Source organism: Cupressus sempervirens, chromosome 6, assembly GCF_028749045.1.
Source record: "Cupressus sempervirens isolate cs-2001-9-10 chromosome 6, ASM2874904v1, whole genome shotgun sequence".
Taxonomy (NCBI): Eukaryota; Viridiplantae; Streptophyta; class Pinopsida; order Cupressales; family Cupressaceae; genus Cupressus; species Cupressus sempervirens.
In genome coordinates this window covers 78,462,301-78,478,165 of record NC_143123.1, presented here as the reverse complement: position 1 = coordinate 78,478,165, position 15,865 = coordinate 78,462,301, and the positions used below count along the sequence as shown (strand labels likewise).

Sequence of the window (15,865 nt, the reverse complement as noted above, 5' to 3'; positions counted from 1 at the left end):
AGCCTTCGTTGGACAAAGCTACTAGACAAGATCGAAGAATGACATTATGTTTCGTCTATAAGGAGGCGTAGGAAGTTGGGCAGAAATGCCTCAATAAGGGAAAATAGACTACATCGAAGTCATATCAAATGATGAGGATGATTAGGAAGATTTACCCACAGAGGGTGGTCACCCACAAGACCGCATTGTGGTTAGCCTAAACCGTATGGAGAAGATTGCCGCATTAGTATGGCACGGAGGAACCATCACCCTGGCTGGAAGCCTAAGATGTATGGTATTTTGAGTACGGGGAATCCTTCAGGGACAGAGAGTCATTGTGATGCTAGGTAGTGGAGCCATTCTAAATTTTATAAACTCCTCATTGGTGAAACAAATAGGTTTACCTACAGAGGCATGCACAGGTTTCCAAGTCAAGGTCACTGGAGGAACACTCTTACCCTATATGCACCTTGTTCCTCAACTGAGTATCATCAGGGCTAATCATACAGTGGCAAATGAACGACTTTCTGTTGTCATTGTGGGCATTATGAGTTCCTAGTCATGCCATTTGAATTAACGAACACACCAACTACATTTTAGTCTTGCATGAATTGCATCTTCAACAAATAGTTGCATAAGTTCTTGCTGGTATTTTTCGTTGACATTCTTATTTATGATAAAACATGTGAAGAACATTAAAAGCATATGGATGAAGTGCTCAAAATCATGGAAGCACAATCATTGTTCACAAAACAATTAACGTGCGAATTTGGGATGATAGAGATACTATACCTGCGACATGTCAGTAAATATGGAGTACAGGTCGACCAAGAGAAGATTCAAGCTATCCTTGATTGGCCTCTGCTAAAATCACTCTCTGTGTTACGAGGTTTCTTTGGGTTGTGCAGTTATTGGATGAGGTTTGGAGAAGTTTTCTCTCAATGCAGTGCATCATTAGCAATTTGACTAAGAAGGGCTCCTTCTAGTGAAATGGAAAGGCACAACAGACTTTTGATAAGTTAAAAGAAGCAAAGAGTACTTGCCCTGTTCTTGCTTTATCGAACTTCACTCAACCTTTCATTCTGGAGTGTGATGCTTCAAGAGAGGGCATTGGCGTTGTATTGATGTAGGAAAGGCATCAAATAGCCTATGAGAGTTGACAACTTACACAAATTGAACGCTTGTATTCAATCTATGACAAAGATATTGTAAAAACCCTTTGCTGGCTATCTTTATAACACCCATTTCCTCAATATTTAATGATTAAACATACTAGCAAACACTTGTATAGCAGCCTTATAGCCACTGTTAATGGCATAGCTAGATGTGAATTGCGATGCCACAATAGTCAAGCCAAATGCTGAAATGATATTTGTATTTCACTTGATAAATGTCAACTTATAATTTACTATTCAAACCCTTGGAGTTATAGACATATACTCAACAAGATAATGAGGAAATCTGCAATTACACTACCGAATAGCAACAATACAATACACTTATTGGCAAAGCATGTGCAAGATATAAGAAGAACCTGATTTGATAATGTCAATGATTGGCCATAATATTGGAATCGCAATGGAGTCCGCTTAATTCGCAGCCTCTAGATGTAAAAGACTTGCAATGTGCATGTAATCATGACTCCACAAACCTGATCTGCAACCTTAAACCACTAACCGCAGCTCTGAATAACTGATTGGCAGCTCAATTAGCTGCTGACTGTAGACGTAAGCTCCAAAATACACCACACGACTTCTTGACAGCCGTTACACACCAAGCTCGGGCTGTGAGCAATGTTTGGGCATTAATATTGCTGACGCCCGACCTCTTCCAAGTGATTGCCTTCCGTCTCAACTTGGGCACTGAGATTATTGAATATGTAGGCTCCCAATATCAGATTCGACCACCAATATAAGCTCTCAGTAGTAAAGATAAACATTCACACTTATAATCTTTTCATTAGTATTCTCCTTAGCCACAAAATGCTATAGTTAGGAAAATATCTAGCAAATGTCAAATCCACTATACTTCAGTAGTGGAATGAAAGCACTTCTCAGATACAGTGATGAACAATAGAGAAGTTAGGTGATCTTAGCTATACCTCAAAAGCTAAATTGCAAAAACAATTCTCTGAATTTCCAACCCTTATACATCAACAAGGTCATGCAATTCAGAACCTAGGAAAAAGCCATGAGGGCACAAAATCAAATATATAATCAAGCGTGCTTTTCCCAATGAAATGAGCTCTCATTTATAAGCTTTCGTTGGCCAAAGTTTCCTAAAAAATCCACTTCAGAAATTGTGGAAGTTTGCCAAAAGAACTCAACACTAGAAACTTTCCAACTCGCTTTTTAAGAAATATCTCTTAAAGTCATTATTATAATAATATAAACATTATTATAATAATGCACTCAATGATTAATAAATAAATAAGAGCTCATGCAATTTATTACTTTATTAACTGTTGGTGATGATCAACTGCTGAGGTCACCCACTGCACTGCCAAAAATAGCAACTGCCGAAAATAGACTTACTAAAAATATTAAGTTCACAACTGAGACCCCCAAAACATCCTGTCAGCTCACAAGGGTCGCTATGATGAGCTAACTTCATCAATTGTGTAGACCTACCAAAATCAGGGACATTATAGATATTGGCCATCGTGTGTGCCCTGACCAAGTTTCGACAATATTTGGTGGGTGCCAAGTTCGTCGTTTGTGAGAAGTGGTTGGAGGGATACCTTCGCAACAATGTTTCAGCACAACAAAGGGCGTGGGTTAAATGGTTACATCTTGGGGGTACTATTATAACACCACTTACCATATGTCTGTCAGGATGACGCCCTTCAAGGCACTCTACGGATACAAACCCCTCTCATTTGTAGATATGAACTGAGTGATAGTCGCACATCCAAGTCAAAGTATTGGCTTCAAGAAGAACATGACATTTTGAGGGTCTTGAAGAAGAACCTGCAACGGGCATAGAATCAACAAAAGATGTATACAAACATACATCGAAGTGAGAGAACCTTTAAGGTAGGTGATTTGGTATATCTCCATCTTCAACCACACTTGCAGTAATCTCTGAAGGTTAGTGGCAAAGAAAAATTAAGGCCATGATTCTACAGCCCGTACTACATAACTGGATGCATAGGTGAAGTGGCCTACGAGCTTGAGTTACCAGAAGGAAGTCAGATCCACAATGCTTTCCACATATCTTGTTTGAAGAAGGCTTTGGGGTAGAATATCCCTTTGTCCACCAAGCTGCAGCCTATCGAAATCCTTGACATATAGTAGAGGAAATTGTGCAGTCTTAGCATCAAGGAATATTTGGTGTCCTAGAAACACTTGTCGCTAGTTGACGCCGCGTAAGAATGTGAACAAGTTCTCCAACATTTAGCACTGTCTTTGCTTTAGGGCAAGCAAATTTGGGACGAGAAGGCTGTAATGCCCCCATCATAAAATGAACAATAAATTAAAACTTTGTTTATGGGCTGTTTGATTTAGCATATCTCGCACCCATCTTATTTTAATTGTTTTCATAGGAGTTTTTTGTGTCTTCTATCAACACTTAGTTTCTCCCTCAATGGGGTATTTATGTCTATGAAGTTGAGTTGTTTTGGTATGCGATTTGGATTATTTCTTTGCATTGAGAATTCCTGTTGGAGTTCAGAGTTGTTCGCCATCTTGGAAGTGGAAGACCTCTACTTGGCTATTCCGGTTTCGTTGGGATTCAATTCTCACCCTATTCCTTTTATGTGTTACTTTGCTTGGATCTAGCAAATCGGAGCACAATTATTATTTGCAACTATAATCTCTTTTTGACTACAAATTGATGTTCTGTGTGTATTCAATGTTCAGTGTTTGTTTCATTTGGCAACTTGAAGGTAATTGTTAGTCTTTGCATTTATTTTGTAATACTCATTCCACATAAGATATACATTCCTTCTGTACAAACACATTTTGTATGCTTGCCTCACTCTCCACCATACCCCATAAACACATCCCTCCATCATTACTCCCTCCTGTACGACTTCAACTCCGTACACCCACAACATTTTCCCCACCGTGCGAACTGCAAGTTGCATTAGCATATTCTCTTACCCACCATACAGACATCACCACTTATCGGCTACTTCCCCCATCCATTGTACACTTTTTTTCCATTACGCCAGTCCTATCCACCTGTATAGACACAAAGGTCTCTTGCATTCAACCTCCCAAATGTATGTCTCCTCATTCCCTACCAATCATACGTCAGCTACTAACCCATACCATACATCAATTAGCTCACTGTACGAACATCCTTCCATCCGCTTGGACATACTTCCACCACACCTTCTGTACGACCAATCTTTGCTATCGACACTGTATAGATTCCCTACCGTATGATTTGTTTCTCCATCCATTGTATTGACCATTAGTTGCCATCTAAACCATGTATGAAATTTCTGCATAGACTCTATCATACAACGTACGTAATTGGCCATCTAAACAGTCAATATCCATCTCCTCATTCGGACTTTGACTTTGGGCAAATTCAAAACATTACATAAATGCTGTCAGTAACCCTCAATTGTTTTTGCTACTCCACAGGCTGTCCCATTTTGTGGGGTAAGGTTTGGCTTGCACTCCAGCTTTAATAAAAACTTCTTGAGTAGACATTTTTGTAGAGGCTTTTCATGGCAAATGAACCCTTTAATGACACCCCCCCAATCCTTGGTGAATTCTTTTGGCAACACAGAGACAACCAAAGTGTGGTCAAAATATTTGATAATGGATTTGTGAGAATGGTGATCATACCTAGCCACCATAGACTATAGCGTTGTTTCAAACTCCCTCAGATTGAATATGGGCATGAAAATGATCTTGTCTACTTCTGCCTTCCTCAATGAATCCTTGAGCTAGCGGTTATTCAGAATGCTCTCCCACCATATTTTGCATTCACTTTCGGTTACACTTTGAAATGTGAGGTTTTCTACATTCACCTTCTCATCTTGTTGTACTTTTGCCCAAGTCTTCTTCTTGCTATTGGAAGTGGCCATATCTTCCTTGACTCCTTTTTCTGGTTAACTCCAACACTATACTGAATTTCAACCACCCATATTGGGCTTGGCATAACTACCCTAAACCATTCTTGTCAACTTTATCCTTTCCCACTGCCTTCTAACTGATTGTATGGACTGTTGGATTGCTTCTCGTTGTAGTACTTATTTACTGTACACAACATGCAGTCAATCCCCTCTCGTGTATGGTATAGGCCCTTGTACAATTTATCACTTTCCTGGTATGATCCTTCTTCCTTCTACAATTTCTTACTTCCACTGTATGGCCTAAAGCTCTTTCTATTAGTGCTGTACGGTTGTATCCCTCCTCTATAGTATGAACTGTTGGTGCTTTTGCCCCTATATGGATTGTGTTCACTGTACAAACTTCTACTACCATATTGACTTGTGTCGATGGGAGCAACTTCTTCCATATGGCTAGGCTCCTCTTGTACGCTCAACGCCTCCTGTATGACCTAGTCTTTTTGTATGGTATCCGTCTCTCACTCTTTGTGTATATGTTGTTCCATACTCTTCGTATGCTATACAACCTCCCTTTGTGCATTTTGTTCTTTGTTTGTATGATGTCCTACTATTTTAGTACACTGTAAGGCCTCCCTATTCATGCCTTGTGCATCTACTGTATGGTGTATAGTCTGTGACTGGAATGGCTTACCTTCCCCTTTCCCTTTGTATTCTTGTAGATTGTTCCTTTTTCTTCTTGGTTTGTTCACACCTCTCTCTATTTCCTATTGTGGACTAATTTGACTCCAAGCGTTTTATAGAGGCTTATTAGGGTTAGGTTTATATTAGAACATTGTTTTTTCACGAGGAAGATTATTTTCTCATAATATCCCCTTTTATTTTACTCTCCTCTCATTTAATTTTATTTTTCTTCCATCTATTATGTTTTTTTCCAATACCAACTTTTTCAGTATCATTTTTCCTATTATTATTATCCCCTTTCTTTTTTTTCTTCAGTTCCTTTTTTTGACTTATAATTTCTTAAATGTCTTGATTTTTAATTTTTTACAACATAGTGTACCTTTTAATTTGCGTTGCTTTTGTGGTCCATTGCCTCCTTAATTTTTTATAAGATAGCATACCTTCAAATATTTTTTATTTCTGTAAGTGGTTTTTCTTCATTTTTATCTCTGTTGCTCCAACTTTTTGCTTCTTCCATAATTCCTTAGTTTGCATATAGCATACCTTCAAATATTTTTTATTTCTGTAAGTGGTTTTTCTTCATTTTTATCTTTGTTGCTCCAACTTTTTGCTTCTTCCATAATTCCTCAGTTTGCACTTAGTCTCCATTTTGTCCCTTTTTCCTCACTATTGCCAACCTTGATCTTTGGTGCATATTGCCACGTGCATGTCCCTAGGGGAGTTTTATAACACTCATTTTGCAGCAGGTCTCCATATATTTGAGATCGAATATTTTATCCACCAGGGGTGTTGGACTCATCACCTTATAACTTCCATTTACATATTGGCCTTGTATATTTGGAGTCATATCACTTCGTCCGCATTGACAATTGGGGGCTCGACTGAATTTGGTATTACTTTCCATAATGTGTTAGAGGTGGGCCCATACAAGGTTTATTTTCCTTTGGTAGCACACTTGTGGATGACATGGCCAATGCACCCATGTCCCTTTGCAATGGACATGTTATTTTTTTTAATCACCATCTTTAAGCATGGTCCGAGGGTGGTACAATACTCTTCTTGGTAAATTCCTTGCTCAATGTCTTCTTCACAAACTTCTCCCTTGGTTGCTTGTTCTCTCTTGTGTTGTTTTTAGGCCTCTTCATTGATGTCGTAGGCTATGAAGCCTTCCCTTCTCCCTTCATGGGGTGCCTTCCACCTCTAGTAACCATTTATTCTCACTGATAGTGCTGGTTGTCCGAACAGTGCATTTGTGAGATGCTTGGGCACCTAGGGGATTACAATTCCTTCCACATGCTTCCTTGCCTATCATTCTTTTTGCGCCATCACAAATTTGGCCTAGTCTAGGTTTGTCCTGTACTAGTCTTCGATGATGAGTGGATCTTCTTCAATATCTTTACTACAACCAATTGTTCAATCTCCCTTAATTGCGTATCCGAACGTATTGATTTCTATTTTTGGCCTTTCCCTTTCTTTACATATCTTAAGTTTTCACCCATTTATTGGATCTCTATTAGGATTGTTATCTAATGTTGATAGTTTAAATGGACCATCCAGTCCTACTTCTTTGGCCTTATAGGGTCCTAGCCAATGAACTCGAAACTTCCTAGGTCGAAGTTCATTGCAACTGTTATATTTAAGTACCAACTGCCTAGGCTGAAAATTCATTTGCTAGAGGTGCTTGTGATGCCAAAACTTCCACCTCTGTTTGGGTCAACTCTGTTACCCACTATGATGTCATATGTCGCTCGTCCAACTTCATGAGAGTGAACAATTGTTCCTTCAAGCTTTCTTTGTCTTGATGGCGGTTCTCCACCATAATTCTGAAGCTTGGTACGTTGTATTCTGACAATAGCACAACCTCTTGCTTGTACATCAGCTGGAAAGATTTGCGCCCTCTTATGACTTTGTATTTGGTATAGTATGCCCAGAGTACAACAAGAAGCCTCTCCTCCTAGTCTTCTTGTTCCACTTTGCATATCTTCTATAGAAGAGACACCAACACTTAGTTTGTTGGCTCAGCTTGGCCATTTTCTCTGGGCTAGTATGGACCTGATAGTTGTGGAATATCTTGAATTCTGATGTCATTGTACGGATCACCTCGTTCACAAAGTGCAACCCAACACGTCTCCTATTATTTGGATTGGTATGCCGAATCAGGTCACAATTTGTTCATATAGAAACTTTGTCGTACTGAGTTTCGTGTTATCAGGTAGGGCTCTTGCCTTTGCCCATTTCATGAGGTACTCTGTGGCCACCACTATGCACCGACATCAGTGCATGCAGGTACTTTCAATGGTCCTGCGAAATTGAGATCCCACCTCTCAAATCCTATGGCTGAGATGGAAATAATGGCACAAAATCCTGCTTCAACAACTTACCTGCCCTCTACTAGGTATTCATAACTTTGTACCCATTCGTGAGCATCCATGTGCAAAGTCGGCCACCACAGTCCTGCAAGAAGGACCTTGTGTGTGGTGGCATCTGACCCCATGTGACCTGCCAACCCTTCGTGAGATTTGTAAGAACTCCGACAAGTTATAACTCTGGCAAACCACTGATTTGCTATGCCAGGGTAGTAGTTGTTTGAAGATTCAGAGAACTAAACTAATAACACCAACACCGCACTTGCAAATATCAGAGAACTAAACTAATATTCCAAGGCATAAATTGCTAATACTTTATTCTTAAAAATATTTACAATGCATTCTGATTGCAAATTCGGATATTAAAAATGTTATTTCAGAATAAATGAGAACCTGGTGATGACCTGTGGCCAACGTATTATGGCAATCTTCTTTGATTCTTGAGAGCATACATCAATGTCAGCCAGACACCCAATGTAGAATGGAATGGTGGCATTATTGCTGGGCGTTTTACAAAGAAATCCTCACACCTTGGCTGGGAGTTCCCATGTGGGTCTGAAAACCTGTACGACAGCCTTGGAAATGCTTGAATATATATCTAAAAGCTGTGATCCTTAATTCCATCACATTAGACGATTGAAACCTGCAAATATTGTTTGAACTGGTCTGAAAATCTCCCAAATTACTCTGAAATCAAGCTTGTTAATGGCTCTTAGCTGAAACCATCTCTGAATTGCACAATATCATTAGTATTTGAGCAACTCAGAGTGCTTAAATTGTGAAGAATTCCCAATTCTGCAGCAATGCTGAAAACCTTGGCAAAATCCAGAGACTTCTCAAAGAAAACAAGCAAATTGATCAATCCATAATATGAATTGATTTCCTCTTTACAGCTTTTATAATTCCTTCATAACAAATTACACCATGAGGCATCATGAATAAGATTAATTAATTACTTAAATGCATTTGCTTTTGATGCAAAGTTCTCTTTATAATAACTTAACACCTTCAACTTTGGCGCTAACTCTCAAAAGACAATTAATAACCATTAATGATGCCTTTTTAATGTCCCACGTTGACTTAGGGAATTAATAAATAAATAGGCCCCCTCGTTATAACATTTATTTAATGCACTTATAAAGTCAAATGATCCCACTTAACTAATAACTTTATTTATAATAGTTAATGATTAATTAGGCAACTGCCTATAGCACAACGGTAAATTGTGAGCCTCTCATATGGGAGATCTTGGGTTCGAGTCTACTCAAGTTTAACATATAATAATAATTAATCTTGGCTTCAGTCCAAAACCCATAATTTAAAAAAAAAATTATTATCATAACTTCATTAATTGTTTGCAAATGTAATAGTTCTCCAGCTCCAGCTGAAGCACAATAGCTATCCTTGTATAGAATTGTCCAAATGGAGATGAGGATTTTTGTCCTCAAATCCAAAGAGATTTTAAAAGGGGTTTTCTTCCCTGTTAATTGCCAACAATTCAATTTGAATTTTGAAAATTGAAAATGATGAAGACGAATAAGGATCATCAACAGTGAGCCTTAACTTCTCTTTTATAGGTGCTTGTGCTAGGCCCTCTAATTATTTTAATTTTTTAATGTATTGTGTTTTCTCTTTTTATTTAAAATGTACTTTAAAATTACACCTAGTGCCCCTTTCTTAATTATATTTTAAATAAAGTGTTTAAGGAACTTAAAAAAAAATAAAAATCTAAGTGGCCATTTTAAAAAATGAAATAATTGGGCACACTTATTTATTTTGGAAAAGGGACACAACAAGAAGTGAATTAAAAAATAGCTAGTCACTTGTAAACCCTTAGAAGCTGTATGCTGAAATTTGTTAACATTTTCCATTCCGATACTTAAAATGTTTCATATTAATTTAGGTGGTACAGTTGCGGAAAGCATGTAGCCATCCTTACCTTTTTGGTGGTGTGGAACCAGAGCCATTTGAAGAAGGTGAACACCTGGTTAAGGTATTAATAATGACTTGATGAAATAATTAATTGATATAATGATACTCTTTTCTTTTAGAGGTATTGTTAATTAATTACTGCTCAGTGACTCAGGATTTTCAAACTCAAAATATGCTGTCTTATATATCTGTAAAATCAGGCAAGTGGGAAACTCCTTATTCTGGATGCTCTACTTCAGAAACTGCATTCAGATGGTCACCGTGTTTTGATTTTTGCTCAAATGACCCGTACGTTAGATATTCTTCAGGTTCGATTTCCCTTTTGCCAAAGAATTGTCAGCTGTTTATAAAAATTGTTTTGACTCAAAAATCAAAATATCCTCTGTTTTATCATCTACAAGTTTTCTTTACTATAATTTGAGTGAGTTTAGCATCTACAATTGAGTAACATATTATTTGGTCTTGCACCTTCAAAATATCTACATTTCCATGTATCTAGGACTACTTGGAGCTGCGAAGGTATTCATATGAGCGCCTTGATGGTTCAGTGAGAGCTGAGGAGCGCTTTGCAGCAGTGCAGAGCTTTAGCGGAAAATCTTCAAGATTGCAAGAGGCCAGTGGCATTGAGAGACCTGAGGATGACACTGACAAGGCATTTGTGTTCCTTATATCAACTCGAGCTGGTGGTGTTGGATTGAATCTTGTAGCAGCTGATACAGTTAGTATATGTACTATTTTATGTTGAAGGTTATTTGATTTTGGTCTGCATTATGGTTCTCTTTCTTAACTTTGGAAGAAACAATCTTCAATAAGAAATGTCTTTTTGGTTTTTATAGTAGATATGTACTGACTGGATCTATAATATTTTTGACCATCACTACAGGTGGATGAGTTTTTAAAGTTCTTTGGATTTTATTCTTTAATAACACAGACTGACTTTGTAAATTGATGAACCTAAATTATACTCTTTTTTAAGTCGAAATATATCATGTAATCCTTGATAGTTTTCTTTAAATATCTAGATTCAAAATGGAAGGCATTGCTGATAAGTGATATGTAATTTATATATGCTATAGCAAATTTTATCATTTGCTTTGCATTCTTGAAGTTTGAGTTTTATGCTTGTCAGCTATCAACAATCTCATTAATATGGTGTCTTTGATAAATGGATCATGAATATGTTTTTGACTAAATTATGCCCAGATAGATGATGAGAAATATATATATATATATATATATATATATATATTTTGAGGGAACAATAGTATGAGATTTTCAAATCAGAATTTGTTGTATGAGTGAAAATAAACTATCATTTGATTTGGAGCATACATGGTGTCGTGGTAATGTGGAGCTTATGAAATTTATAGTTGTCAATTTTAAGTTGATTTTGTTTTGGTTTAACGGCTCTATTTCTTTATTGTGTCTGTGTTGCAACTTGTGGCTAACATTTGAATTAATTGTCAAGTTGTGTTTGTTTATTGCAGGTGATATTCTATGAACAGGACTGGAATCCACAGGTTGACAAGCAAGCATTGCAGCGCGCTCATCGCATAGGTCAGCTGCATCATGTTTTGGCATTAAATATTGTGACAGAAAACACAGTTGAGGAGGTACTTTCATTTGTAGATTGCAAGTTTCAACAAAGACAACTCTTCTTTTGCTTCCAAAGTTTCATAGATCCAATGATTCGACAGTTTTTGTGATTTGGACTAAGCATATAGTCAAACTGATACAGGCTTGCAACAGGTCATAATGTGCAGGGCAAAACGGAAATTACAACTTACTTGCAATGTTATTGGTTCTGATGATTCTGATCTTAGAGAAAATGGAACTGAGGATCCATCAAGCAATAATTTGAGGTCTATGATAATTTATGGCCTGCACAAATTTGATCCTTCTGAAGATGTAGAAACAATCACAAATGAAACCAGCTATACTGAGATGAAATGTATGGCTGAAAAGGTTTTGGGCACACGACTTCATGGTTCCCCGAGTATGGTTGATGAAAGATTTAAAATTGATTCTCGAGAAAGGACAGGAATTGATTCCATTTACTTTTATGATGGTAATGATGTTTCTTCAGAAACATATATTGAGACAGATTCACACCATGATAAAAATGATGATGAAGTTGCATTCAAGTCATGGATGGATAGAGCAAAGGATGTACCATTGAACAATCAGTTTAATGATGCAAGAGGAAGAAATCAGGCATCTTTTCGTGCTGACTTAGAGGAAGCTAGAGCTGAGAAGAGAAGAAAAATAGAAGATAAAAAGCTTGCTAAATGGAAAGCTCTTGGCTATAAGTCGCTGGCAGTTGAAGATGTGTCTGAGAGACTGAGCATTGAGCAAAGCTCAGAGTCTGGGGAGGTTCAGTTTGTCTTTGGAGATTGTACACACCCTATAAAATGCCATCCAAATGAAGCAACAATAATTTTTAGGTATGTATTTTTTATTCAAAAGGAAGGCCTTGCAAATGGAGAAATATTTATTCTTAGGTATGTGTTTGCTCTTCAAAAGTAGGGCCATGCAAACAAAGTGTTAGTTATTTTAGGCACGTGTTTTCAATTTAAAAGAAGGGCCATGCAAACAAACTATCAGTTATTTTAGGTATGTTCTATTTGAAGTGAAGGCCATTTAAAATACAAAACTTCTTAATTATTGGATGGCTGACTGTTTCTTCAAATGTAAATAAAATTTCAAAGGCTATTTCGAGTGTCTTTTTTATCTAGAATTTTACTTTTACTTTATATGTAAATGTTTCTGTTGTGCTTGGGATTTATTTTTCACAGTTATAATTGCACTTATGGTTATAAAATTCATTTATTGTGTTTCAAGATTCTATCTTCTCTCCTAAGTTGCTAGTAATGTTCTCAAGATTGTAGTAGGGGATAATTTTTTGGAATATCTAGAGAGCTATATCAATGCCTTTGTGGCCAAAAGAAAATTAATCATACTTGAAAGAATGTGTAGTTACAAGAGAACAATGGTGATAAGGAACCTGTTTTATGAAAATAACGACACTAAAATGATGTTAAAATAAGTTTTGGAGCCAATAAAGATGGTTTAACTTTAATCACAATTCGCTAATTCTAAGAAGTGCAAATAACCATGTAGGAGAAATATGGGAAAGATCCCTCATTAGAACACGGATCTAATGAGATGAACCCAAATTTGAATTCACAAGATATGGGGTGATGACATATCATGCTATCTACATATTTGTTTATATGAATAAATCACAAGCCACAAGATCCAAGTTTAAAACACTGGATGATAGCACAGACCAACAACTTGTGATTTAAAATGGAGCATTAAATGTTTATTCTATATTGTTAAAATGTATATTAAATAATAGAAGCACTTATAATTTTTTATTTATTTAGCTTGAAACTTTTACATTTTCTCTTAGGGAGCAAGCAATGATCAAGAGATGGTGTAAGGGGGATGTTATCTTGGATTTGTACCAGGAAAGGAACATTTTTTTTTGACTCAAGCAAACAAACTCAAAAGAGCACGAAGTTAGGAATGCTTGGGTGAAAAGAACCTTCAGCGTCATTCAAATGTATGAAATGCTAATGCACTCTAAAGTTCTAAACATAATTAGAGACTTCCACAAATGTAATAACTATTAAGCACCAAAACAATTTAAACATAATCAGAGAGAAAAATGTATCATGGTTAGGTCTCAAGCTATGCAATCTGAGTACGAATCCATGTGGGGAAAAGATGGAGAAGATCTCTCATTAAAGCAAGGAGCTGGTAAAGTACACCTAAACTTGAATCAACAACATAGAGTGCATGAATTGTATGTCTTCATCTGTATATGTACTTGTGTAAAAATGCTTTTACAAGAAGCTGTAAGATCCAGGTACAAATATAAATAGCCATGTGAGGGAAATAACCCTCAATAATACAAGGAGCTGATAAAAAACACTTCATTTTTAAGGTCCATACCTAGGGGAAAATGGTTTGTTTTATATCAATCCATTGATAAGTGTACTTATTTGTCTGAATATAGATATATATATGTATGCATGCACATACATATATATGCCTCGAAAATATAAAGTTCAATGATGTTTTTGTTTCATAAACCAGAAAGCAAATGCCATGTTGTAAAATAATTTTCTCAAACCGAAGGAATTATTACAATCAGTGTTATCAGCCTCAGTCAGGCCCCAATTGAGCTCGGACTCGGTGTCAGTGGCCGGACTCGGCAGGGACTTGACAAATTAAAAAACCCATGAAATTCAAAGATTTTTAAGGATTTAAAGTATTTTTCATGCATCATTTAGCCAATTAACATCGAATATGCAATAATTGAGATAAATAAAAGCTACTTTGCACACGTATACAACTTTTCATAGATAATGTAAGTATAAATGCGATTTTTTGAAAGAAATTACATAAAATTAAACTGAATAACATAATAGAAATCTGAAATATAGTGTAACTGTCAAATGGCTACGATATGTCAATATCCGTGGAATATGCAAACCATGGAATCAAAAGTTTAAAACATATATCAAAAGAAGGCTCATAGTAGCTTGTCTTCCTACGAGTACGCCTAAGATAGGTCATGGAAGCCTCTAGAGCCATCCTCTCTCCCTATATCTTAGGTTCAACCTCAATGACATGATAATCCTCCTCATCCTCATCCTCATCCTGATAATCCTCATCCTCATACTCCTCTTAATGCATATATGCAAGCTACAAAGTGGCACAAACAATCAGCAACCAATAGATGAGAGCCAACTGATATGCTAATTTATCTCCCAAAACCCCTATACGCTTCCCTCAACTCTTCTTTCTCTATTCTTTGTGTTTGCAAGTGATATATTGACCTTTTTAGGTCTAACTTATGCTTTAGAATGTTAATATATGAAAAAAAAGCAAAAAAAATCATAAAAAACTAATTTTTTTTGTCCTTTTTGGACATTGATTGTCGGCCGAGTCTGCCTGACAGGACTCGGTGAGTTAGCAGAGTCAGCTGACTCAGCGAGTTAGCCTGAACTTGGTTAGGACTCAATCGAGTCCGAGGCAAGAGGCCATTGGTCTCGTTTTGCCTGGCTCGCCTCGGGACTCGCCAAGTCCTAAAACACTGATTACAATGATAGCCCTTCTTTTAATATTTGCATGACACAAATTAGTGTTTTAGTATGATATGACTCCAATCCTTGAGCATAATATGATATAAAACAATAATAAATGGTTAAGAAGATTTTTGAAACTAGTCTATTAAGGGGCTTTGCTACACATATGTATTTACTTTTGGTTTAGACAATGGGTCTAAGGGTTATCCTATGTGCCAAAACCACTTTTTATTTGCAGTCAATCTCATCCTTTTCAATGACGTGCGACATTGCTAGAGTTGAATGTTTAGCCAAATTTATGGCTTAGCCTTGACCTAATATTATATTTGGTAACTCTTAATTCACATGTAATTGTTCGTTATGAGTACAAAGAAGTTAATGGGTTCATTTCTTTTATAGGTGTCAAGAAAATCTCTTGTAAATCATTTGTAGCTTATTTCTATAAATTAATACCTTGAATGTTGCTAAAAATATTCCTGAAGAATTTATAAAAAAATTGACAGAGTTTTAAAATGGGTTTCAGCCAATTTTAGGAACTATTGAGAGAAACATAGGCTGAAAAAAAATGTAAAGTTACACTTTTGTATACCTTTGGCTCAAGTTTATAAACTGGAGTACAATTTTGTCAAAATTTTGAAAACTCAACAAGGAATTTTGACTCATCGAGACTTGAATTTTACTAGAAAATGTAGGTTATTTTTGCTAGATATAATGCACTTAGAGTTGAAACTAGTCAAAATACAATAACTTGTCATATTTTTAATGAATTTTATTACATG

General features: G+C 36.5%; 1 protein-coding gene across 2 annotated transcripts in view; it reads left to right on the top strand.

Moving 5' to 3' along the window:
• ASG3 (SNF2 domain-containing protein / helicase domain-containing protein) overlaps nucleotides 1-15,865 on the top strand; it is a 251,288-nt gene that overhangs the window by 123,883 nt on the left and 111,540 nt on the right. The window contains exons 8-12 of one of the 2 annotated variants that reach the window (XM_089786804.1): nucleotides 9,959-10,048; nucleotides 10,188-10,295; nucleotides 10,487-10,705; nucleotides 11,475-11,600; nucleotides 11,737-12,431. In XM_089786804.1, the coding sequence (XP_089642930.1) occupies nucleotides 9,959-10,048; nucleotides 10,188-10,295; nucleotides 10,487-10,705; nucleotides 11,475-11,600; nucleotides 11,737-12,431 (1,238 nt within the window). Of the gene's footprint in view, nucleotides 1-9,958; nucleotides 10,049-10,187; nucleotides 10,296-10,486; nucleotides 10,706-11,474; nucleotides 11,601-11,725; nucleotides 12,432-15,865 lie in introns of both variants that reach the window. The other variant, XM_089786805.1, reaches the window with a different exon arrangement.